Below are 24,259 nucleotides of genomic sequence, written 5' to 3'. Positions count from 1 at the left end.
TGGGCAGAAAGATAGCTGGATTTCCAATGCAGCAGGGAGCCATGCTGGTTCGTATTGAAATAATTGGGTAGATGGTGCAGAAGATTATGTGATAAAACCTGGATGTTACTTTTAAGTGGCTGGGTTTTTGGTAATTGCTGTAGGACCGTTTATTAGGTAAATAATTAGTCTTTCCAGATAAGGACTAGGATACCATTTACGTTTGAGAGATTTATGAGTGCTAAAAGGTAACACATGCATATATTGGCAGCTGTGTTCAGCATTAATTTGTGTGTTTCATTTTGCTCCTGAATTTTATTTCCAAAGCTTCAGACAATGCAGAATTTAGAATATGGTGGCTGAAAGCACAGCAATTGAGGAATGTGTTTGAAAAGCCTGCATATGATATCTGCTCCTTTTATAAGGAATATTTCCTTTATGACCTCCTCCTGCTTTGTATTTAACATTTCAAAGAACTTTTGGGACTGTCTGGAGGCTGCATCTTCACGAAGCAAGTAGCCAAGGATTTAAAGTATTGTCATTGCTGGCCTGAAGCTGAAAACTGCAGGCGGTTTTAATCCCGGGGTGGTGGGGGTTTAAACCCAACCCTTTGTGTTCAGATTAGGAGTGCAGGAGGATAGACTTAGGAGGTGTTAGTGGGAGTTTTTTCATTGGCAGTTCAGTAATAGCATCAGGATTTGGAAATACTTTTTTTTTTTTTTTCCTATTCTTTGTTATTTCGGTAATTACTGGATGGTGGGTAGAAATCGGTAGGGTTTGTGTGTTGTTGTATTTCTGTTTTTAAGTACTACAACAGGGTGTGGGCAATAGAAAGAAGTACTTGCTTTTTTAACTTCTTACTCTTTGGGTAACAGAGGGCCCCTGAATGCCTCGTCAAGACTGTCTGTCATTGTTTCAGTCCCTGATGTCTGTATTTATTTTGTCTTGGTTCCATCAGCTGGGCTAACAACAAGATCCATCTTTGGAGAGGAGGGAAAAAAAGGATTTGGCATTAGCAACTTGATCTGACAAATCTCCTGAAATCTGCTAGTCGGGAAGGAAGGTGCCCTGAGCTACCTTACCCTGTCTGGGAGATGGAAAGGTTGCCCAACATCTCCCCCATCACGAAACAGCTCACAAGCAAGTCGCTGGGCACTTGCTTAAGGAGTTTCTCTTAATTTCTGTCCGAAACTAAGAGCTGTTTGGCATGATTATTTCTTGGTTCCTGGGACAGCTGGGGTGAAAAGCACGTGAAGTTTTTATGCATGGAAACCTGGTGGCTCCCTACGTGAGCTTCTGAGATGAGCACCATAGCTAATAAGATTTACCACAGTTGGTTGGTGAAGGTATTGAGTTCAGCTCAATAGTGATCAGTTTTAATGAAGACTAAAGACTTCCCAGCTCTTCATTTTGTGCATAATTCTTCCAAACAGAATTCTAGTGCTAAGACATTTATCACTTTCATGTAAATTATCTCACTTAAGATGTTTGCTTCTTTGGAAAAAAAGAGAGATCTTTTTAGATTTCCAGAAATATTAAGTATAAGTGGTTCTCTATGCATCACAAACAGCCATTATAATATGAAAAGCATTTTGAAAGAAACCTTATCCTGTGCCAGTGCTGTTCACGTTTTAAAAGATGTAAGTACTCCTCTGTGGTGGGAGTGAGGAGTATGCTTCTCAGAGCTAGAGTGGAGGCTTGTTTTTGTTGTTGTTTTCTGATTAGATTTTAGTTTATTTTTTCTTAATTTCACTACTTTAATTTGGCTATAACAACGATATTCCTTTGTAATAAGGTATGTTTTTCTTCATAACATCTACGTGTTTCACTTTACTCTGTCTTGATTCTGGTAGGAAAGTCGTAGGTTGAAAAATTCACACCAGAGACTTCTCTTACATCCAGTGCGACACTGAAGTGCTGCGTTATAAGCATTTCTCCACACCGAGACTTGGGGTGCTGCTCCCTTCTGCTTAGCGCCACGGAAGAGTTAAAGATCTTGCACTGACCTCCAGACAATCTGGGAGGTAACAGCGCTCCTTTGGAAGCCAGTCCCTCTTCATACCTAAAACCAAATGAATTAATAATAAAACAACCAGCAGCCACCCGGTAATGTAGAAGGGTATGCAGAAAAAGCAGTAAAGCTCCCTGTGGCTGGTACTTTGCTTTAACAGATTGTGCTGATATGTAGGGCGTCACTTAGTAAAACAGAAATTATTCAGTTGGAATAGTCCCCAGCTGAAGAAGTTAAGTTTCTTGCATGGTGATGATAGAAACTCGAGCCCCGATGCTGTAAAATGCCTCCTCTCCTTCCTCTACTTGCATACAAAAACCTGCGTGCTCAGGAAAAATGCTTGGAACAACTTTCATGGAGAGGCACGTGCAAGCGATGCCAGCATAAACCGTCGTCTGGACGGAGGCATGGGAAATTGGGTGCCCAGGAGGGTAACGCCGTGCTTCCAAAGCTAAGCAGAGAGGGGCAGCAAGCTGTGGCAGCCAGCGCCAGGCAGGGCAGCAGTCCCAGGAGCAGAGCCCTCCCTGTGACGGGTGCTGATGCAGCATCAGGAGAGAATGGAGATGCTCCAGCATCCCGCTGAAACCCAGCAACGATGCAGGTCGGCGTGGAGAACGTCCAGGCTGAGCGTTTTGTGTTGCCTTTTGGTCAGGCATGTGTTGAGTCACCTAATTTCTGCCTGTGTTTATGACTCCTCTCTAGAGGTGTGTTTTTTTGTTTTTCCCCTGCCCAAAGACTGGTACATGCCAAGGAGGCAGCCTTTGAGTCTAAAACTCTAATAAAATATCCAACAAGTAATTAACTTGCTTTTTGGTGGCGTGATGAATCAGTGCTTTTTCACTCTTGGGATTTTATCTTGCTTGCATTCTCTTCGAGCTGATGGGTGGAAAACATACGTTTTCAGTGCTGAGCCACTCTTTTGAAAGCCCGTTTTATGTAGGCAGAGCTTCACGCACATATGGAAGTAAATTCATGACAAGAGGTTGTTTACAAAGGGTGGAGTAGCGTATATTCAGGCTTCCCAACTTCTCTATGGTTTTAAAGATCTCTGCCCGCTATACATGCTATATATATACATCTATAAAATATGCTTGCTATATTGCACAGCTGTATAAGCAAGAATTTTTAGAGGGAGCTTAGTACTGGGTTGTTCAGCAAATGCTCTGTGGAGCTGTAGCAGCTGCTGGGATTTAGTTCCCTTGGTATGCTGCTTGGGTTTTGAAGGCTGCCCATCAAATGTGCTCGTTGTCCCTTTTGCAAACATGGCTGCAGCTTGTGGGTCAGGTTTGAGTATGGCGAGTAATTCTTACAGGCAAGGATTTGGAAGTCGAAGCTAATACAGGGACAAATAACAGCCATGCGATGTGCAAAGCCATGCCCACTCGTTATAGCCAAGTGCTTTTTTCCTTTCTTAGTGGCCTTTCCCTTTACGGGTGCCGACCTGGCATGCAGAAACTGCTTGTGGTTTGTGTTGCTGTGGCACCGAGGAGCTCACCCAGGCTCGCTCGCGATGGTGCGATCGTGTGAGGTGTTACACGAGCACACAGCAGAAACACAGGCTTACAAAGGAGCGGGAGGAGACGTGTGAATTAGTCTTTAAAAACATGATCTATAATGGCTTCTACTGCTGGTGGGGTCTACGCCGCACGCTCTCTATTTTTTAACCTCCTAAACCAGAAGGATAGGCTGTCTTTCCAACGCAGAGTACAGCTGGCCCCCATATATCAGTAGGTTACTTAAATACCAGGGTACTAACGATATGTGACACCAGTGGAAAACAAGAAAAGTTGAGGTCAACATTTTTGGCACATCTTTTGCCACCATATCCTTTGTAAGAGCAGCCAATGAATGAATGCTGGAGCTCCATTTTTCCAAGGTTTTGAATTCTGTTACATGTGAGGGGTCCAATAAACGCTTGACTGCTGGGAAGCCCGTGCTGTGCATTCACGGCCTCCCTCCCTCTCGGGTCGGTTTTGTGTGCCGAGGAGTTGGAGCCCCAGCTCCCATCCACTCCAGCTACCCCGCTCTGAGTCAGATAGCAGGAGGGGAGAAGCGTGCCTCAAGGCGAAGGCCGTATCCTGCGGGCTGTGTGCCTCTCCCTGCTACCTTTTGAGTTAGTCTCGGGTCCCCAGATTAAAAAACCTTCTGCATCAATTGTCCTCAACGCAGAGGAAGCACAAATGCAATCAGAAAGGCCTGGACCGAAAAAAATACAGGGCAGTCTTTCTTCTCATAACAGAGGCAGGTTTTTCCTAAAAGTCATGCAAGTTAAAATAAATACCGCAGTGTATAAGCTAGCACACAGAGAAATGAATCAGTGAACTACAGCATGTGTGCAGCAGCAGCACTGCATTCCTGTCATCACACATTCCCAAAACATAACAGTGGGAGAAATATGATCCGAAACTGGTTTAAGAGGTGCTGTAATTAAGCCAGGATTACTACCATGGTATAACATAACCTGATAGCATTCTGGAGTTGGACTGAAGACTTGCTTGTGATAAGCTCTGAAATACCTTCCTCTTTTTTTAATACTTGGAAGCTTTTTCTCTCGCACCTTGGACTTGGGGATTTTTTCTTTCTGTGTTTGGTGGAGTTTCTCCAATGTTCTCTGCAAGGAGAGAGCAAGCCCAGAGCCACCAAACCCACCAAGAGAGGCAGCCTCGTTCTGTGACCTGGGCCACAAGCAAGGACTGCAAGTGCTTGGCTTCCCTCACATATTTGAGTACCAGCGAGTACCAGTGAGAGGTGACAAACTGCAAGTGTTCCTGACGGAAGCCTGAGAGCTCCTGTGAAAGAGGATATGCTGCGCCACCAGCTTTCTGGCCTCCTTTTGCCAGTAGATCTGGTTACAAAGGCCTGGAAGGGACAGCAAGGACCTCCCAAAGCCAAGGACAGTTGCAACCAGTTGCCAGACCTCCGTAACCAAAAAGGGGTCCCACAAAAGCATTTTATTTAGAGGCTGGGTTCTGGCCTGCTCCCACCTTACCGGGTGGTGGTGGCACGTTTGATAATGCAGAGAGACAGGAGTACACATGTGAGAACTGAGCAGTTTGTGCACTGGACAATTTCTCCTCTTCCTGCATTTATTAATATTAAAAATGCGGGTTATGCTTCTTCTCAGGGATGTTATTATGCAGAGCTGTACCTCTGATAAAACCACATATTGCCAAGATTTGGGATGTTATGCCTTCGTTCAGTGTTTTTCTCCAGTTCTTAATTACATTTTTTTCTACCTCTTCCCTCACTAAACTTTCTTTCCCCCTACTCCTTTTACTAATCAACTGCTTGCACTACAGTTTTTTTTTCCTCTTTATTTTTTCTTTATTCCTTTCTTCTCTCCCTTTTTGACTTTCTTAGGTCATGCATTTCCTTCCCAGCATCTTGCGGCATCCTATCTCTGCCTTCAGAAAGGATGGAGATAATAAAAAGTTTAGTTTATATAAAAAATATAGTTTAAAAAATATATAGTTTATATAAAGTTTATAAAGTTTTAGATGTTTACAGAGGTTTTCCTTAGTGATGTGCTGGGCCATTTCCTCCTTTTGCAGCATGCTTTTTTTTTTTTTTTTTTTTTTCAGTGCACTATCCAAAGAAGAGTGGTCTAAAAACAGAGGGAGGGCGAAGGAACACAGGAGCCCAAAGACCACCTTTGTGGTGCCCCCTGTGTTACCCTCCCTCTTCCAGCAAGGCATAAAAGACAGGGAGCAGAGCTAGCTCCCCTTGCAGAGGATTTTTGCCAAATAGCACTAGTCTACTGTCTGGTTTTAGACATTTTGGAAATAGCTAGTTTTAGAAAAAACAGCCTAGGATGTCAGAGCAGTTACGTAGTTGAGGATTTTGTTTCCATGGGTGACAAAATGCCCCTGTGCTCCGTGTTTTATAACCTAGCTGCTGTCATTAGGGCAAGGTCTCCCCTGCGTCCCAGCCATACAAGTGCCATCCGCAGTCTTTGCTTGTGGAGCTGGGACCTGTGGGAGGAACCTCCTCGATCCGACCTGCGAAACGAGGAGGCTTTGTGCCGAGTGCTCGGCATCTCAGCAGAGCTGGTTCCTCTGATTGTGTTGGGTGCCTGTGAGACACCACCTCGTCCAGCAGCAATAAAGCAAAGACGTTTCAATTTCCTCCTGGCGGGGCAGCCCGTTGACTACGTGCAACAGGCAAGGTAGTGACAGGGTAAGGGAGAAACCTGGCTTTGAATGCATAGTTTGAGAGAGAATTTCACCGGGGAGGTGTGCAGCTTGTCGTAGCAAAGAGGAGCACTGCTTTCCTCCTTGTGGGTCCTATTATTTCACCTATTTCACCATTTTTATTTTATTGTTTGGCTCGAACGCCTGTCTGGTTGAGAACCTCATGCAGTTGGTCCCCAAGCCAGTCCAGCTGCTGCAGTGACACCAGCCCACCCTGCTGAAGTCTGCCCCCCTCCTCTGTGAAAACTCGTTTGCCATGGGGAGGAGGAGGAACGTTGCCCCAGCTGAAACTTGAAATACCAGATTACATGAGAGAAACTGGAAATACCATAATCTGGTATTGCTCTCTCAGGAAAACAGTTGCCGTGTATGCACACGTGGACAAGCACGCATGAACACACACATGCAAATCTCTCTCTATATATCTATATATCACCATACAGTACCATGCCATATAATTATTATTTTTCAACTGAGGACTTCAGGCTGGGACCCTTGATTATATGGCTGTATATTTGTCATGGATTTCCTATGCTGTTTTGGGCCACTTGTCTGCTTTTCTTTTTGTCTTTTTCCATAAAGAAAATAGGAATAGACCAGCTTAGCAACTAGTAAGTGTTTATGAAGATCAAAAGCAATAGATATCCTTGGTAATATTTGTTTTTTCACTTTTTAAGAGATAACACAGAAGGCTTTCAGAAGTTAACATTTTTAATTGCTTCTCCAAAAGCCTTTAGGCTTCCAATGAGTTTTGGCTGAAGTAGGGTTGTGATGAAAAGCTTGAACCTGTAAGAATCCTTTGCAGTATCTTAAATGTACCTAGGCCTCTTCATTTTTTAAAAATATATAATGTTAAACTATTGTCTTTGAAATGGCTACTGTTCTGTTGCCAATTCCTGATATGTAACTGTTAGGCTAAGAGGGAGGCAGGATTTTTGTTTTAGTTCAGTTGTTTTTTTTTTTCCCCCCTCAAGGTTTCTATGGTCTATTCAACCTAGTCCCGCCTCTCCTTCTACTAATTCAAGAAAGAGATGGTACCTGCTGAACATTAAGTACCAAATGGTTAAAACAAGCAAACAAACAAACAAACAAACAAACAAACCAGTTTTAAAACTGTATCCTTTTTCTCTTCATCATTGATAGCAAGTGTCAAAATCCCATCAGTTCATTTCCTGCTTAGAAGCATATTTCTGCTTTCCCATATTCCTACAGGAATTAGGCTATTTCTCCACTTATAGACTATTTCTATACTTATTTATAGAATTGGGCAAAACTTTACCAATATATCATAAGTACGCAATAATATTTGTATATTAAAGCAGAATTTCCCCATTGTTTCAGCCAAATACAATTAAAATTCCCCTCCCCATCTGTTGGGACTGTCTAATTAAACAGCAAATTTTTATTTATTTCATACTGTGCTTAAAGTGGTATTGTACCATTCATTGCTCACCAAGCAGGAGAGCCATTTGTAGCTGGAAACTCTTCTTTCCCTACCTCGCTTCAACATATCTGTATGAATCCAGACATTTACTTTCTTTTATTTAAAAAAAATAATAAAATGTCTAAGATTATTTTTTCTTTTCAAAAGCCCTCAAATTTTAGTTTTCAGTTCATATGAAGGAAACGTTTATTTCAGTTTGGCCACCGAAGCAAAAAAAAATCAATTATACTCATAGTTCTAGCCCTTTTTCCAAAGAAAACAGCCAAAACTTAAATTTGGTCTTTAATTACATATTTGATTCATCCCCATAACAACACTTGACTTCAAACAATGCAAGAGCAGGAGGAAACTTGCTCTGAATTCCTCTCTTCAAAGTGAAGAACTCTTTCAGATACCATGTCAAGAACACTTTCAGCTGAAACCTAAAAAGATAACAGTGGGAAGATGGAATACAAGGAGCTTTAGCTGACCATGGTGGCAATGTCTCATTACTGAGGGAAAGCTTCTAAAATTCTTTTTAAGCAAATCTCCTTACATTTGGGAGGGGAAAGTTGGCTTTGCTAGATGGATTGCTTAGTTCTTCCTCCAATCCTCAACTTTAATATAAAAATATTACTTGCTCAAAATTATCAAACAATGCAAACTCATCCTGTCATCTGCCCCTAAACCTGCCCAATTCCTACAGTCAATGAGTAAAAGAGAAGACAGCATATGGAAATTTTAAATACTGTACTGCTCTTGTGACAATTCCTGCACATGTACAAATGAAATCAATTAAAAGTACTTTAACCCGTGCATTGTCACTAGTTCGTTACTGTTCAGCAAATTGCTATAAAAGCACTGGGATTTGGGTGCTTTGTCTGATGGTTATGGTTGGGCACACAGCTCTGTCAGTGGTAGAGCTGTCCCTGATCTGATTGTTGTTAGATTAGCCCTAAAACTAGACTCTAGTATTTTTAGTTAGGAATAATTATGCAGAAAGCCAGTGTCAGGATCACTGTGGTCTTGTTTGTCACCACCACCCACCCCACTTTGTTCTGTATTCCTACTTTTTGACCTCATTTTTCTTCCTCATTGCTTATTCCTGTTTGTCTCATCTCAGGTTATGCCTCTTTTTCTTGTTTCTTCTTTAATGGAACAGATTGATATCTAGGGCTATGTCTACAGTAGAAGAAACACTGAGTTTAGTTCAGACGTAGGTTGACGTTAGTTGGCCAACTGCAGGCTACTTTCAACCACTCGTACAGTGTGGCCACCATCTGTTCAATGTTCAGACAGTAGGAGAGTTTATGCTCTTGGGTAGAGTTTAATTTGCTTTTACGTCTGCTGAAATGGGTAGGTTTTTTAGGTTTGACTTAGCTAGGTAGTGCTAACCAATCTACTCAAGCCTCAGTCTTAGATTGGAAAAGTTGAACGATTCTAGAAGTTCTCCTTATGGTTTTTCAGGTCTGAGGATGAAAACATGGTCTATTATAAGCCTTGCGTAGGTTGATGAGTAAAATTGCTGGATGAGTAAGTTGCATGATGGAAAATATCTTACATCTTCAATAGTGGTGCTCTAGGCCAGGTTTCTTTGCTTGTGTTACTTCTGCCTGTTGCTACCAGTGCACCGAGCATCAATGGAAACGTGTAGCTCTTGATGGCTTTTCGCACCACCGGAAGGAAATGAGGATGAATGAGATGAGAAAGGCCTCCAAAGTATTTCATTTTTAAAGACTTTGCTGGGTTTCATTCACGTAATTTGTATATTGTGTGAAAGGGCTGGAAGCAAAGGAAACCATGAATGACTCTCTGGTGTGTCATCTGGTGGTAGGGCAGGGCCAGCTGAGGAGGATGCTGTGGATAAACCCCGTGCTTCGTGGCCGGGAAGGGACAGCGTCTACACATCCGTTGGCTTTGATGTCCTGCTCGTTGACTATTGTCCTTTCCGTGTTTCGACACTACTGAAGGTGTTCAGTTACCGTCAAAATTACAGTCCTCTCATTTTCCATGCTTTCAGAAATGTGACACAACCCCACAGCAAGGATGGTTAATGAATTATATGTAAAAAAATGTGAACGCAAGTGATTTATTAGCTGCATTTAGAAGGAACTTAGGCTCCCCGTGTGGTTTTGGTTGGCAAACCCCTGCTTCGCTGCCGGCCGGGCCCACAACGCTTCAAGATGGTGCCTGGCGCTCAGGCACACGTACCCATGGGATGAGCCATGGGGCGAGCAAGAGGGATCCTCGTGGGCCACCAGGGCCCACCGGGCCACCTTTGGGCGAGCTGCGGGTCTGGGCCACCCAGCCCTGAGGGGGAGCGAAAATGTCAGGAGGCTGGGCGAGCCGGGGGGGGGCTCCACGCACGGATGCCCTGGGGACACCCCCCTGCCCCGCTGCCCTCCTGCCCGGGGGGAGCCGGGCGCAGGATGGCGGCCCGAGGGGGCTCGGGAGGGCGGAGGGAGGACGAGGCGGGCGGCGGGGAGGAGGAGGAGGCGGCCGGGGGCTTTGTGTGGCAGTGCCCGGGGGCCGGGGGCCGGCGCCATGTCGCGGGGCGCCGGAGGGCGGCGGGGGGGTGGCGGTGCTTGCGCCGGTCCCGCGGCCGGGCGAGGCTCCCTCCTCCTCCTGCTGCTGCTGCTTCCCCTCCTCTTTCTCCTCCTCCTCCTCCTCCTCCTCCTCCTGCTGCTGCTGCTGCTGCTGCTGCCGCCGCCGTGCCGGGAGCTGCCGCCGCCTCTCCCCGCGCCGGGCGCGCTGCGATTCGGGTCATCACCGGCGGCCGTGGGCTTGGGCTTCGCCTCGCTTGTGTGGGGCTTTTGTGCGGCGGCTCACAGTTGGCTAAGCACCGCTAGGCTCAATCGGGCTATTGTTTGGGATCCCGGAGCGTTCACGCTGCAAATCCTCCCCCCCCCTCTCCTCCCAACCCCCCCTCTTTTTTTTTTTTTTTTCTCTTTTTCCTTTTTTTTTTTTTTTTTTGCCTGGGAAGCCACATAATGTGCCTTTCCTCCCCACGAATCTGGAAGCTGTAATCCGGACCACTTGCAAATGAAGTGTAATGCATTGTGGGACGCGTGTAAAATTGGATCATTCGAGGGGGAGAGCAAGGAAAAAAAGAGGAAGGGACCTGCCGCCCGCGCCCTAGAAGAGGTGGCGGCGACATGGGCGCAGGTTGCGCCCCGGCGGTGCCGGCGCTAGGCTGATGCCAGGCGTCGTGTGTCGGGGAGCCACGAGGCCTGGCCCGTGCGGCTGCGGGAGGCTTGGGCTGGGGCATCCTCAGGATGAAGAAGACGCGGAGCACGACCTTGCGGAGGGCCTGGCCTAGCTCCGACTTCTCCGACCGGGCCTCCGACCGCATGAGGTCCCGCAGCGAGAAGGACTACCGGCTGCACAAACACTTCCCACCGGCTTTTATTCAGCAGGCATCACGGGGCTACATGACATCAGGTTTGTAACACGATTTGTGCGTGTGTGTGTGTGTGTGTGTGTGCCAGGCGGCTGCGGGATGCGGGTGTGCGGCTGCGGGCTGTGGCAGTAGGTACGGAGGGGAGCCTGCGAGCGGGAGCGTAAGTTGTTATGAATAATGCTCAAAAAAAAAAAAAAAAAGAGAAAAGCATACATCCACCATTTTGTACCTCAGCAAGATTCACAGCAGGGCCCTCGCAATATGGTGTTTAAAATCTATTAGTCGGGTGAAATAAATGCATGGGGGAAGCGGCCGTGGCTCTCCGCCGTGCAGAGGCGGAGAAAAATGACTGGGTGCGCAGAGCATGGAGCCCTTTGCTCCTTTTGTGCATAAGAGCATGTGCTGGATATTTACTGCTGCCTCACACGGCCTCCTTTTAATGCAGTTAGCTCTAGTTTAACTCATTGCGCCGGGGTGTTTTTCTGCTGGGGAAGGAAAGAGGGTCACCTGCAATTGCAAATGCTCTCTTGCCTTGCTGCAGGCTTTCCAGCTTTCTGTGTGCTTCTGCAGTGGCAAAGCATGCTTTGGTGAAAATGACTGTGAACGTGTTTGCATTCGTTATTTGAGGTGTAGAAGGGGAGCAGAGCCGTGTATGTGGGGGAACGAACGCACACGTGCATGTATGTCCATCTGGTCGTTGCTTGCAAGGGAGGCTGTAGGGAAATAATGGACACTGCACCAACATGTTTGTGCATGGGGAGGAGAGAGCACAAACAAAACAAAAACCAGCACAGGGAAAGGCAGGCATCAGGGAGAGGCTTGGCCTCAGACGGAGTGCTGGTGCAATTTCAGCAAACCTCAGTAATGTTAATGGAAGCTGCTCCATCCTGAAATGCATCTTAATGGCCTTGGAATCCAGACATTTCATAAACACCAGAAAGAAGACTTGGGAAAATGCTGGTGGGGAGGGGGACGGGGGCAGAAAATCCTGGAAACCTCCTTTGTTGTTCTGCTGCCTGCTTATTGTGACGATCGGACATAACATTTCATTACTACGATGTCAAATTCCAATTTATCACGAAGGCACGTTTTCCCTCTAAGGCTCAATTTAGGTTGAGTAGGCAGATTCCTTTAAAGGAGAGAAAGAGGGAGCGGGAGAAAATGAAGGTATTTATTATGCATTACTGAAAACGTTTCCAGTCCTGTGTTCCCCCCCCCTCCCCATTTCTGCTGCGAAGGTTGAGCCAAAGATTGTGGTTGTCAGTTAAATGCTCGCTGTGCTATCGCTGTCTCCAATAAACAGCTCTCTTTGGCCAGGATTGGTTTCTCGTGTTTTAAAAATGTCTTGTGACCGTTCTTTCATTAACCCCCGAGCACAGGGGGAAAAATAACGTGTTTTTATTGAAAAAATCTGCCTGTGTAAGAAAATTGCGCTATTTTGGCAGTAGTCATTTTGATTCCTCCCCCCCCTCTCTTTCCTGGGAAGCCACGTATGGAGAGGAAATGACAAGTATAATTTATGCCTGAACAGCTGAAGAAAACGAGAATGGTTGTGTGTGTGTGTGTGGGGGGGGGGGGGGTGTTTGTTTTGTTGGTGCTGCAGGTTCTGAAGGCAGCCACGAAGCCAGATCTGACCAAATTGCGAAGGTTTTGGTCGTTCTGCGTGGATGTGCTCATATTCGTCACGGAAGGATACAATGCTGTGTCAGTTCTGTTGAAGGCAGTACTTCAAGGCCTTTCTTCCAGTGTGGAAAGCCCTATTTAAAAGAGAAGGAGCTCACAGGAGCGTTTTGTGCCAAGTGGTGTGGGTTTTGCTTGTTTTTAATTCTTCAGGGAAAATCTTGGGCTCTGCAAAAGCTTTATCTTGGCAAGATTGATGCAACCCAAGTAGGTGCTCAAGCACGAGTGATCTTCAGAACGAGATGTGTCACCCTGCGTTTTTTGGCTGATACCTGTGTCTTTGGGGGCCCGTGGATATGAAATGTGCTACAAATGTTTTACAGTAATCTCCGGACCCCCGGCATGCTGTATTTATGAATATACAACGCGTTGGTTTAAATTGCAACAACAGAAGAAGGACAAATGTCATGTTCAGTGCGAGCAACCTGCTCAAGTTGTTGGAGGGATGCTACACTGGAAATTAAAATCAGAAGCGCCTCAAAGGGAGCCTGCTTGGCATCTGGCTGGACATGCGGTTGTTCTCTCTTGATGGGTAGTTTCCACGTTCATTTATTTTTAAAGGATCGTTGTCCACTGCCTTTCCAAATATTAGTTTTGGGAGGAAGGGCTCCTGTATCTAAACACTTCTGGGTACTTGAAGAAAACTCTCTTCCTCGCAGGAAACCTGTAGGAAGTCTTCTGGCATCAAAGTTGTGGGGATGGGGAATACAAACACCGTCTTTGTCACCCAGAATGTCGTAGGGGAGAAAGTGTCCTGAAACACATGGGCTTTTCAGAGGGCTGCATTCTGTTTATCCAACCATTTAACCTCATCACCATTAGCATTGTTGTGGTTCTCTTTTAATTAGATGCCTCATTGTTTGGGGTGGGGGTGGAGGGTGGGAAAGAAACCTTGGGTTTTTGCCTCAATTACTCTGGTTAGGAAAATATGAAACAGTCAAAGGGCCTTCAGTAAGCTGCTAAAAAGCTTGGGACGTTAATATTATGGAGAATCATATATGTGTATATATACATTTCTTTCAGCAGCACAGAAATACCGAGCAATGGTGTTGCAGTGGAGCTTTTGTGGGGGACATGCAGCCTCTAAGCAGAACCCCGCTTGCAGGGAAGTGCAGACCTCCAGCTGGCGTGGTGCAGCAGACCCGGTATTAAGCAGCCTTTTCAGTAAAGCCGAGTAAAGGACCGGTTTGGTATTTCTTTGACAAGAAGCAGCGCTGGGTGGTTAGCAGTCACATTTTCAATACTTTGGGAACAAACTGCCCATAATTGCAGAAAATTACTGCGGATGCAGATGCAGTTCATGAGAAATTTAGAGATCGTTTGACAGATCAAGGGAGGTGGAAGTAAGGAGGGGGAAAAAAAAGGCAGGGAATTTAGAAAATCACACATTTTTACCGCTGAATAATCTCCTGATACGTGCTATTAAATGTGCTGTACTCGAGGGTTTCTTTAGGCCTCCTAGCAACCACGAGGTTCAAAGGCCATGCAAGGAGTTCATTGTTCATGCTGAATATTAATTTCCCAGTGGAGGGCTGACTTGGAAAAAAAACACTGAAAAAGAAAACTACAACAATGTAGAGCTTTGACCTTGCGTTGAAAAGAGATGTTGAAAAGTTTGAATCCAATAAATTTCATATAAGTTGCTGCAAGGGGGGAGATGTACTTGATGTTTTTGATGGATTGTTACTTAATTGAAGGGGAAATAAAGAAATCATATAAAACTGCCAAGCAGAATAAAACTCACTGGAACTCAGGAACGAGGGCTCCAAAAGGCCCCATGAAATAATACCGTGTGGCATTTGAAATGTCAGAACTTTCTTTTTTCTTTTGCTTTCCCCCCCCCCCTAAATAAAGAAGGGAAATCCTGGATTTTCTCTCGGTGGGGAGACAAACTGCTCGCTGTGGTTGACCCAGGTGTAAAACGTTACCAGAACTGAGTAGTGCTCTGCAGAGAAATATATATATATATATATATATTTTTTTTTATTTATTTTTTTTCTTCTGCAGCCTTTGGTGAGCTATTTTGGTTGAAGATCTTGGTGTTGGAGGTGCTGTGTCAGTTTGGGGTGGGGGTGGTGTGGGGTGACAGTCTAGCACACGCAGCATGAAGGAGTGTCTGAAGAGCTCTCCACGACGGTGAAAGCTAATTCCAGAGCCCGCTTATTTGAAGGTCACCTTCCAAAAAGTTTGCAATGCCTTTATTGCTCTTTGCTGTAAAATTTCCTTGCACGTGTTTCAGCACTCTGGAGTCGAACGGTGGAATTCAGTCTCAGCATTGCTGTGCAGCTCCCGGAGCTTCGCTACCCAAGCTGAAGCAGAAGAGAAGGGTGAGAAAGGAGGTAACGCTGACCAGCTAGCCGACGATGTTATCTGTGTGCAAATCAGGGTTCCTAGGAGGAAGAGGTACCTCCCTGCGTTTCAAGGGTGTTTGATGGAAGGTCTAGGGCTGCCTCTTCAGCCTTCTTGAACAGATAGAAGGATCTTGAGAGTCAGATTAGAGCAAATTGCAGAATCCTGAGTCTCTTTTTTGCCCTTTAGCTTCAACTTCTGACAAAAATTAATATTTGGAGATAACCGTGCGTGATCTGAAGAAGGCAGTTTAACATAATTGAGAAATGACAGATCTACACAGAGCCTTGGAGCTCGCTCAGTTCTCCTGTCCCTCAGTTCAGTTATCTACAGGAATATGTTCTAGCTTGAAAGTAGCTGTATTGTAATTAATATTTAATGGAATAATCGGGATTGCATCACCTTCTTCTCTCCGTGTGGTGTTAAGAAACACCTTCCAACTTGTCTGCTTAACAGTAATGTGATCTCTTTGCCTCCCCGAGTTCTGAATAGTTGAGGCTGTCTTAGACCAGTCCTGGAACCATAAAACCACAGGAGCTGGTGGCTCGCAGAGCTCCTGCCCCCCAGCTTCTGCCCTGCATCCTTTGCTTTGGCCTGTGCTGATCTGGGAACCCGGCTGGGTGGCTCTGTTCAGTTCCTTCAGGGCTTATGCTTGCTTTATTGCTTGGGAAGCTGCTTCTGGGCTGCCTTTGCCTTCCAGTCCATTTCGGCCCCGAGGGCATCCGCTTGCCTGGGAAGAGAAGCAGGAGCTTTCACCGGGTCCTGTTGAGGAGAGAGGAGGCTCCTGGCTTCACACCACAAACTTTGTCTAAGTTTGTTGGCCACTCATTTTTTGCACCATTTCCAGCTAGTTTTGGTTTCTCCCTATGGTTTCTTGCCAGAGAGAGTACGAAACACATCTTGTCTGACCACCCTTTGCAGAGGGAGCCCTGGCTTTCACTCCTCGTGCAGTGTTAACTGCAATGCTGTTACCTGTCAGCCACACCACTGTCTGCAGGCCTGGTCCTTTCCCAGCAGGTAGCAGGATGGTTTCTGCACGTCCCTGACTCTTCCCTTTACACCAAGCTTTGGACAGAGCATGGGCCGTGCATCCTCCCAGCTGAGCAAGCTGCACTGGAGTACCTGAGTCCCAGCTGAGACCTGTGAGCAAGGGGATCCAGAGCAGCTTTTTCGGTCATGGCAGAAGAATTAAAATCCAAGAGGAATGCACACAAGAAAGAAACAGAAGGCCGTGTGTGTGTGTCTATCTTACCTAGCTAGACTTGCTCATGTTTCTACCTCGTTTCAAAGCACTCACCCTGCAGGGCTAAGTTTCAGGCTGTTTCTCCTCCCCAGGCTCCATCAGAGCTACCAGGATCCCTCTCCCTTTCACAGGCTGTGTCGGCTTTGCTCAGCCACATGAACCTGGGGCCAGGTCAGGGTGCACTGAGGGGCACGGGGATCGGGTCACCGAAGGGCTTTTGTGCAGAGTTATCATCCGGTTCTGAATCGGAGTGCGTTTCCAGGTGTGTTTTCTGCAGTCCTGTGGCTGAAGTAACTCATTATATGGGAGCTAGACATCACGATAGCTCACTGATGATACGGGAGGCTCCTCTTTCAAGAGCAGACAACTGCTCGGGACAAACACAGCGCTGATTCATCACGAATAGCTTCCAAGCTGTCACAGGTGCAGAAGCTACACTTCGCCTTTGTTGGGAGGTTTTGATAAACCCGAAGGGTGTTGGATATCTGGCCGTTCTGGAATCGAATTGCAGCCACATCTTTGCAAAATGCATCACTTGTTGGAGGAGGCTGAAATGTGAGGATTTTGCAGATCACCTTGGTTTAGGCCGGTGACCTGTGCGATTGTGAGCAACAATAACCCTTCGTTTGCACAGAAGTGAGTAAGTGGAGGGTAAACTACCATCTTTGTAAGGTTCTGTATACGGGTAAGGGAAGTATAAGTAGAATCAGGTGAGAAGAATGAAAGGAAGATATTTTTCTAGGCATGCTGTAGAAGTCCTCCAAAGACTGGGGTTCCTTTTCAGTGTTTTGGGGAGGCTCGTTAGGGTGACTTTCATAATCCATAGCAGGTTGTAGAGTGTTACCATGAATAGCACTGAAGCTGAGTCAGCTTCCTGTCATCTAAACGCTAGGCCATGATGCCCAGCCTGTGACTGAAACAAAGCAGTGCTGGAAAATATTTTCAGGTACAGTTTATTCCTGGCTCCTCCTCCTCAGCATGCTCTTACCTGGCTGGAAAAGGTCCGAGCAGTATTAGAGCCACAGTAAAAAATTGTCAGATAGCTTAGAGCTTGTGTAAGAATTTCTAAATAATACAATCCTTGTTTTTTTTTCTTTTTCTTGAAAATTAAAATGATACATTGCATTATTTTTAAATGATCAAGCTTACCGCTAAACTATCAAAACTGGATATTGGATGCTTCAGTGGAGTGAGTGTAGATCCGGGCTTAGATGTACACAATGGATGCCCTTTGTAAGAAGCATCTAAGAAATACTTGATGCAATTCTGTCCAACTAATGGGTTTTATGTGCACCAGAAAAAGGAAAAGGAATAGTATTGGTAAAAAATGAGACCTGAATGGGTACTCTACCAGTGCTGTTTTGTATCATGCTCTTGGACAATACGTAGGCACTGGGATGATATGTTGCTCTTGCACAAACAGACTGCAGGGAATTGGAAGAAAGGAAGACACGACCTTATAGGAAGCGTATTTGGGCATGCAGTATGGTGGCGTGGGTAGAGCAGTCTAGTTTAGACAGAGCCCTGGGGTCTGCTGGCAGCTCCTAAAGCACTCTGCAGAAGGTAACTGAAAAAAGGAAAAATTATTTTCAGCAGGCTTGAATTCACTATAGAAAGCCTAGCAAGTTCTCCTTGCCCTTCCTCCAGAAGATAGTAGGAGATCCGAGAGGTGATCCAGTTGTGTCACTGTCCGGCTTTGGTCTTGAACCATTTCTGCAGCTCAGTGCACTTAGGTGGTCATCTGTTCAGTAGGACTATCTCCTTTATTTTGTGCTGCCAGGCTGCCTGTCACAAAAGAGGGACTGTCTCAACCCAGGCCTGGAACTGATAGCAGTGGCTAAGAATGAACGTCCAGAACAGGTGTATTCAGTGTGAACAGAGGAGTCCTCCTGCAAATGAAATTCTTCCTTCCATCAGCCTTTGGACACAACGGCATTCACAGGAATTTTCCATCTCTCCTTTGTGCAAGCTGGTAAAGAAACCTTGCTCGTGCCAGCAGTAAGCGATGTGGAGTGCTGGTTGTTATGTACTGTGTTAGCACTTCTACCATGTCGACCAACTCCTCACAACCCAAAGGTAGCTCTGCTTTTCAACGCATCGTAGAAGATGCAATTCCTACGATTTTTAAATTATAGGAGTGGTTCCTTTCCTTCACTAGAGAGCAACATCTGTAGGGAATAGCTAAAACAATTTATTGCTGACACAATTTATTATTATAAAAATCAAACTTTAGTGTTGAACAAATAAATCTTGATGGTTTTATTGGTTCTGATAGGATGTGAAAACAACACAAAAGAGTGGGATGATGGGTAGCAGATGGGTAGCAAAGAGCATCCCTTGTACCTCACTCTGGACTCTGTCCTCTGCCTGGTGTTCAGGTCCATGAGGTACCTCGCGCACCCATATGCAGGTTAGAAACCTGTACTTGGTGGTCTCAAAGCACCTCTTTCTGCTACCGTTTTCTGCCCCAGTTGCATCATTTAAAGGAAAAACTGAATGGCCCTTTGTGGTGAATTTGACCTCGGCGTTTTGAAGCACAAGGAATATAATAGACAATTCAGCAATCCTTACTTAATGTGGCCTGGCAAAGGCAAAGTTCAGTAAGAAAGCTGAGTACATCATAACACAGGAAGCAGTGTTGGGAGAACCTAGATTGTATAAACTAATTTTCATGCCCGTTTGTGTTCTTTTAATTTCCTTCATAATTTCCTATGAATTTCCTGTTGATGACCTGTGATGACCTAGTTTCAGAGGATGAACTTCTGACCATATGCGATAACGCTGTAAATGCCATAAATTGAACTGCTTATCTCACGGGCAAGTAAGATGATGTGCTGAATTTCACTGTGGTACTTCACTTTGCCTCTGAAATTTCCACAGCGTTTTAGAGCAAAGGATCAATCCTCGTTTTCCTAGGATATTCTAATTCTGCTCTCCAGAGAATTTACATTCTTGGATCATACAGTGACCTTGTTTTACTACACATAAGCTTTAATCTAAATATTTTTTTAAGCAGGGTGAAACGGAAATATTTTTACAAGGTTTTCTTAAGATCTTTGTGCTTTTAGGTGTAAATCCTGCATGGCCGTCTGGGTGGGTAGAGGGAACAAAAACTTCAGAGGAAAAGGTTTATTGGTTTTAACGCTAAGTTTGAAACAGCTGCAACCCCCAGGTGCAAATCGGGCATGGCTGCAGAGCATCTCTGCTGGGAGACGTGGAGGGTTCACCCAAGGCCCTGGTGTTACGGGGGCCTTCAGCCTCGTGGGTTAACTTCAGGGCTGGCTGACTAAGGGGGAGCCTGGGCGGTGGGTGGGAGCAGCAGGGCTCGCGGCTGGCACGCAGCCTGGCCTTCCTGCTGGTTGTCCGCTCGTGGGGCACTCGCAATTTCGGGAGTGAAAGCTTGAAACCGTATTTGCATGGGGTCTCTGCATTAGCGTTGACCTGGTTGGAATGTTTTCACAGAATAAAGAGGCAAGGAGAGGAGAGGAGAGGAGAGGAGAGGAGAGGAGAGGAGAGGAGAGGAGAGGAGAGGAGAGGAGAGGAGAGGAGAGGAGAGGAGAGGAGAGGAGAGGAGAGGAGAGAGAGAGGAGAGGAGAGGAGAGGAGAGGAGAGGAGAGGAGAGGAGAGGAGAGGAGAGGAGAGGAGAGGAGAGGAGAGGAGAGGAGAGGAGAGGAGAGGAGAGGAGAGGAGAGGAGAGGAGAGGAGAGGAGAGGAGAGGAGAGGAGAGGAGAGGAGAGGAGAGGAGAGGAGAGGAGAGGAGAGGAGAGGAGAGGAGAGGAGGAGGAGAGGAGAGGAGAGGAGAGGAGAGGAGAGGAGAGGAGAGGAGAGGAGAGGAGAGGAGAGGAGAGGAGAGGAGAGGAGAGGAGAGGAGAGGAGAGTCAGAAGGGGCCTACAAAATGGCGTCCGACGACGCGAGACGAGGAGAGGAACCTCCAAAGATCACGAAGCCCAACTGCCTGGCCGGCTAACTGAAAGTTGAAACATATTATTAACAGCATTATCCATTAGTTTCTGCATTTAATTGCAGAAATATTCTCAAGGAACTATGAGTATAAAATTAAGGTGTCTTTTGGAGACCTCATTTTAGAAAGCACGTTCTTAACTACCACTTTTCACAAGCGAGTGCGCGAAGTAGATAGGTAGCTGTTTGTTTTGGAGATGTGTGCAGGAACTTTTCATCAGATACATGGTCTGAAGTGTTGCCCTATTTATTACATTTTTTATGTTGCTGACTAGTAGTGTTGCAAAAGTGGTCTCTGTGTGGATGTGCTACTCATTATACACCAGAATACACACTTGAGTCCCAAGGGTCCCATTCTGTCCGTAATGGAAAAGTACACACATTTTTGTCCAACTGTTCAGGAAGGAAATCTTACCTGCCAGCAGCGCTGCTGTTCCTCCACAGCCAACGTATGTACCTGTCTCTCTTGCATGTATTCTTTGCCTACACTGGGGAATTATAAAGGCTGAGGAGCGAATAGCTCCAACTGCTGAGTAATGCTCCCTTTTAATTGAAGTCTGCCTTTGAATAAGGGTCATAGATCGGAAACCCAGAGAAACTGGGACAGGCTAACCAGAAGCAAGGGCGGGTGTGATGGCAGCGAACAAAAAGAGGAATCAAGGTCAGCATTGCTGTTCTGCTGGAGCAGGCGTGTATCCTGGCATTCTGGCCACGAGAAGTAGGCTCCCCCAGCTCACCTTTAGATTTCAATGGAAGTCATTTAGCTCACTGGATTTAAATCAGGACCATTGCACTTGAGTGTCTCTGAGCTCATTTCAAAGGATAATGCTTGATGTAACTTTTTTCTGCCTACCAGAAGATAACCTCATTCAGCTTCCATCCCACTGCTGATTCTTCCAAATGGAGTAATATGCATGCAACAATGCAGCGCACTCAGCTTTTCATGATATTCCTTTTTCTCCCAACAGTTTTCACTTTTTTACATCAAGAAATGTACATAAGTAAGATTAAGTGTTTCACTGTAGCATGCCTTTAGAGTTAAATAATTAAAAGCTAAGTTTAAAAAGTTGAGGAAAAAGCTTTACCTTCCTGTATCATTGTCATTCAGTCGCTAGCTAATAGGGCACTTGGATAGGACAGTGTATTTCAAAAAGAAAAGCATAGAAAACTATGTTGACTGATTTTACTGGTGGTTTGGTGTCTAACCAAGGTCTGTAAACACTAATTGAGGCAAAACTGTCTGGCAGTGCAGCAACCTTTGGGAACTGTCATTTATCTCAGTAGCAAGTTAGCTTCAAACCCAACATTCCGTAGTGGAGCATTTGACCCAGGTATCGTATTCCTAACTGAATGTGTTATGTGATTGTTGTGCTTAATGTTAGAAAGGCTGTTTTGTCATGAGGACCAGCAAGAACAAAGGAAAAAAAATCCAAACCCACTCTGGTATATGTTGCCGTGCAAAGGTGGTGTATGAAAAAAAGTGCAAGAGCTGGAAGGAGTGTGGCTAGGACAAAAAGGCTGGCTAGTTCAAGGGATTAGATAGGAAAAATGGTGTGAAAACTGGGGACTCTGTGATGATATACCAAAGAATTTCTGATTTTTTTAAGGTGAGAACCAGAAGTAGCTGTATGAGATAAGGCCAAGGTCTGTCTTGCCCACTGTGCTGTGTCCAGTTGTGACCACAAACAGGTGCCCTGGGAAGAGGAAGAAGAGAGCAGTGTGGTACTTTCCCTGCCTCCAGTTTTTTCAGGCCATGCAGTTTAGTAATCCTCAGCAAGTTTCTCTTGCAGGTACACTCTGCAGTACCAGTGGAAGTGTGAGGGCAGTGACAACGGCTTGCCTGCTATATGAGGAGCTGCCCTTTGGCAGCCCTGAGTTGTGTGCATTATCAGTGCCATACTTGTTTAGGTCTTGTCCTGCCCTGCTTCACAGTATTTCTCACAAACGAAGAATAAATGTGCTTCTGAAGAAGTTCTTGAGGCTCCTGGTATTTTTGGTGGTGGAATAGCAACATATCAGCCGCTAGGTCAAGAGGCAACATCAATCCTCTCTCTCCAGATACAACACACACAAATTCCAGATTCCTCTAACCGGGGTATTAATAGTATGCATGTCATCACACATTCTCTATTTAAGTAAGATAGGTTGTGAGGTCATGAAGGAGCAGTTGCTCAATTATTTCTACGATTCCACTTATTCCTGCTTACATTTTGTTTTATTCCTTTAGTCCCTCCCTTCCCTTCCCCTCCAAATCCTGAGCATCATGGGCTGTTTCATCTCGAAGGTGACACATGCCTAGATGAAAGGCTTGCATTAAGCAGAAGCTTCTTGTTGTATCAACTCTTGACATTCCCAAAATGTCAGCTCTTGATTCACATTGCGAGCAGGGTCTGGTGCCAAGACACTACCAGCTTCAAGTCTTCCACTTATTAATCAGACAGAACGGCTGGTTCAAGACAGAGTGGTCCTGAGGAAGTACTGCAGAAGTGGATCCTGTGGGATCCTTGTTGGAGCAAATGTGTTTGGTGGTGGCGCTGGTGGGCCATGTCCACCTTCAGACACATCTGTTCCCTTCTGTTGTTACCATTCAGGTAATTTCCTCTCGCGTTCTTGCTGCTCAGAAAACTGCAGTGCTCTTTCCATTTCCCCCACGTATTCCAGGAGCTCACATGGCAAATGGGTGCTAGCTGCTTGCTTCTTGGTCTCACACACCAGGAAAAGCTAAGTGTAAGCCCCAAACTCAGACACTCTGCAGGAGAACTTCACTGCATAGCAAAAGGGCAAATGGTGGAAAGCAGAAGGAGCTCTTTAATCTCACTTCATGAAACAGGTAAAGGTTGTATGTTTGTGTGTACATTTATACATATGTACATATACTAATGCACATAGCATAAATAATTATGTATGTTATATATCATTTTACCTTATATTTACATGCTTTTAAAGATTGCTGTCTTTAATCTTCACCCTCCTGCTGAAGTTTTTATGTTCCATTTGCTAATGTAGCACCAGAGCGTGTCCATTTCATGTATTCTATATGGAGAGGCAAAATTTTATACCAGCCTGAGTGCATTTTGTTTATGCTTTGTACATATCTGCAGGTGTTTAATTTAGATGTGCGTGCTGTTAGTAATTATAATTGATGTTGTAGGTGTTTTTCCTAGCAAGACCAAAATACAAACACTGGAAAAACAATGCAAATGGTAGAAAATATGTAGGATGCAAAACAGTAAAAGTGACAGAAAAGTGATGAAATTTAAGGAAATAGTTTTAAAAAAAATAAGAATTCGGTCTCAGCAATCTTAGAATCTGTCACTTCTTGTTTGCTTTGCAGGAGTGTTGCTAACCACCACTGTACCACTCAGGTTCTCGTGAGATTGTTTTTTGTTCACTCCAGCCTGTGATCTAATCTCTTTCAAGTGTGTTCTTAGGCAGAATACACCGAGTAACTCCCATGCAGATGATTTAGAGTCTGAAATTAGTATTACATATTAAAAAGTTTAGCATTTTAAATTCTAGTGCACAATAACAACAACATGTCAAATGTTCCTTACGGGAAGTAAAACCTGTGTTTTATGAACTCTTGAAAAAATTATGTACTTTTAATCTGTGTTAGCTAACCTAGAAGCAACAGCAAAGGTCAAATGTTAAATCTTTAATTTGGCTTTCCTAATCATAGGATCACTGAAAATGACCTGATAGGTCATGGGGCCTGATTCTTTGTTACCTATGAGTGCAATTCTGCGGATGTTAACTGAGTTGTTACTAGTTTATTTTAGCATAAGAGCAAAAGGAAGGACCTTCAGCCTGTTTCTGGCCAACAGGAGAATAGTTTCTTCAGACAGAAAGGCAGGCAACAAATTGAACTTCACCAGGTGACCCGCAAAGGGTCAGGGCGGGCCAGGGATCAGCACTGTGTAATCATTTGTTCGTTAGTGGTGGTGGTGTGAAAGCGGTGGGCTTTGCCTGGTCCTGCATGCAGCTGGAGACTGGTAATCTTCTCGCTAGGGGACCAGAGCTCTT

General features: G+C 45.2%; 1 protein-coding gene across 2 annotated transcripts in view; it reads left to right on the top strand.

Moving 5' to 3' along the window:
• The window catches only part of STOX2 (storkhead box 2), a gene marked incomplete at its 5' end in the record, with an annotated part of 131,963 nt that overhangs the window by 54,503 nt on the left and 53,201 nt on the right, over window positions 1-24,259 (top strand). The window contains one exon of one of the 2 annotated variants that reach the window (XM_084286661.1): window positions 10,879-11,044. The exons of the other annotated variant lie outside the window; for it this stretch is intronic. Coding sequence (XP_084142787.1) covers window positions 10,879-11,044 — 166 coding nt within the window. Of the gene's footprint in view, window positions 1-10,878; window positions 11,045-24,259 lie in introns of those variants that run through there. 2 annotated transcript variants of the gene reach the window in all.

This window comes from Netta rufina (genome assembly GCF_964035555.1).
Source record: "Netta rufina genome assembly, chromosome: 4".
In the NCBI taxonomy this organism is placed as follows: domain Eukaryota; kingdom Metazoa; phylum Chordata; class Aves; order Anseriformes; family Anatidae; genus Netta; species Netta rufina.
This window is presented reverse-complemented; position numbering and strand designations above follow the sequence as displayed.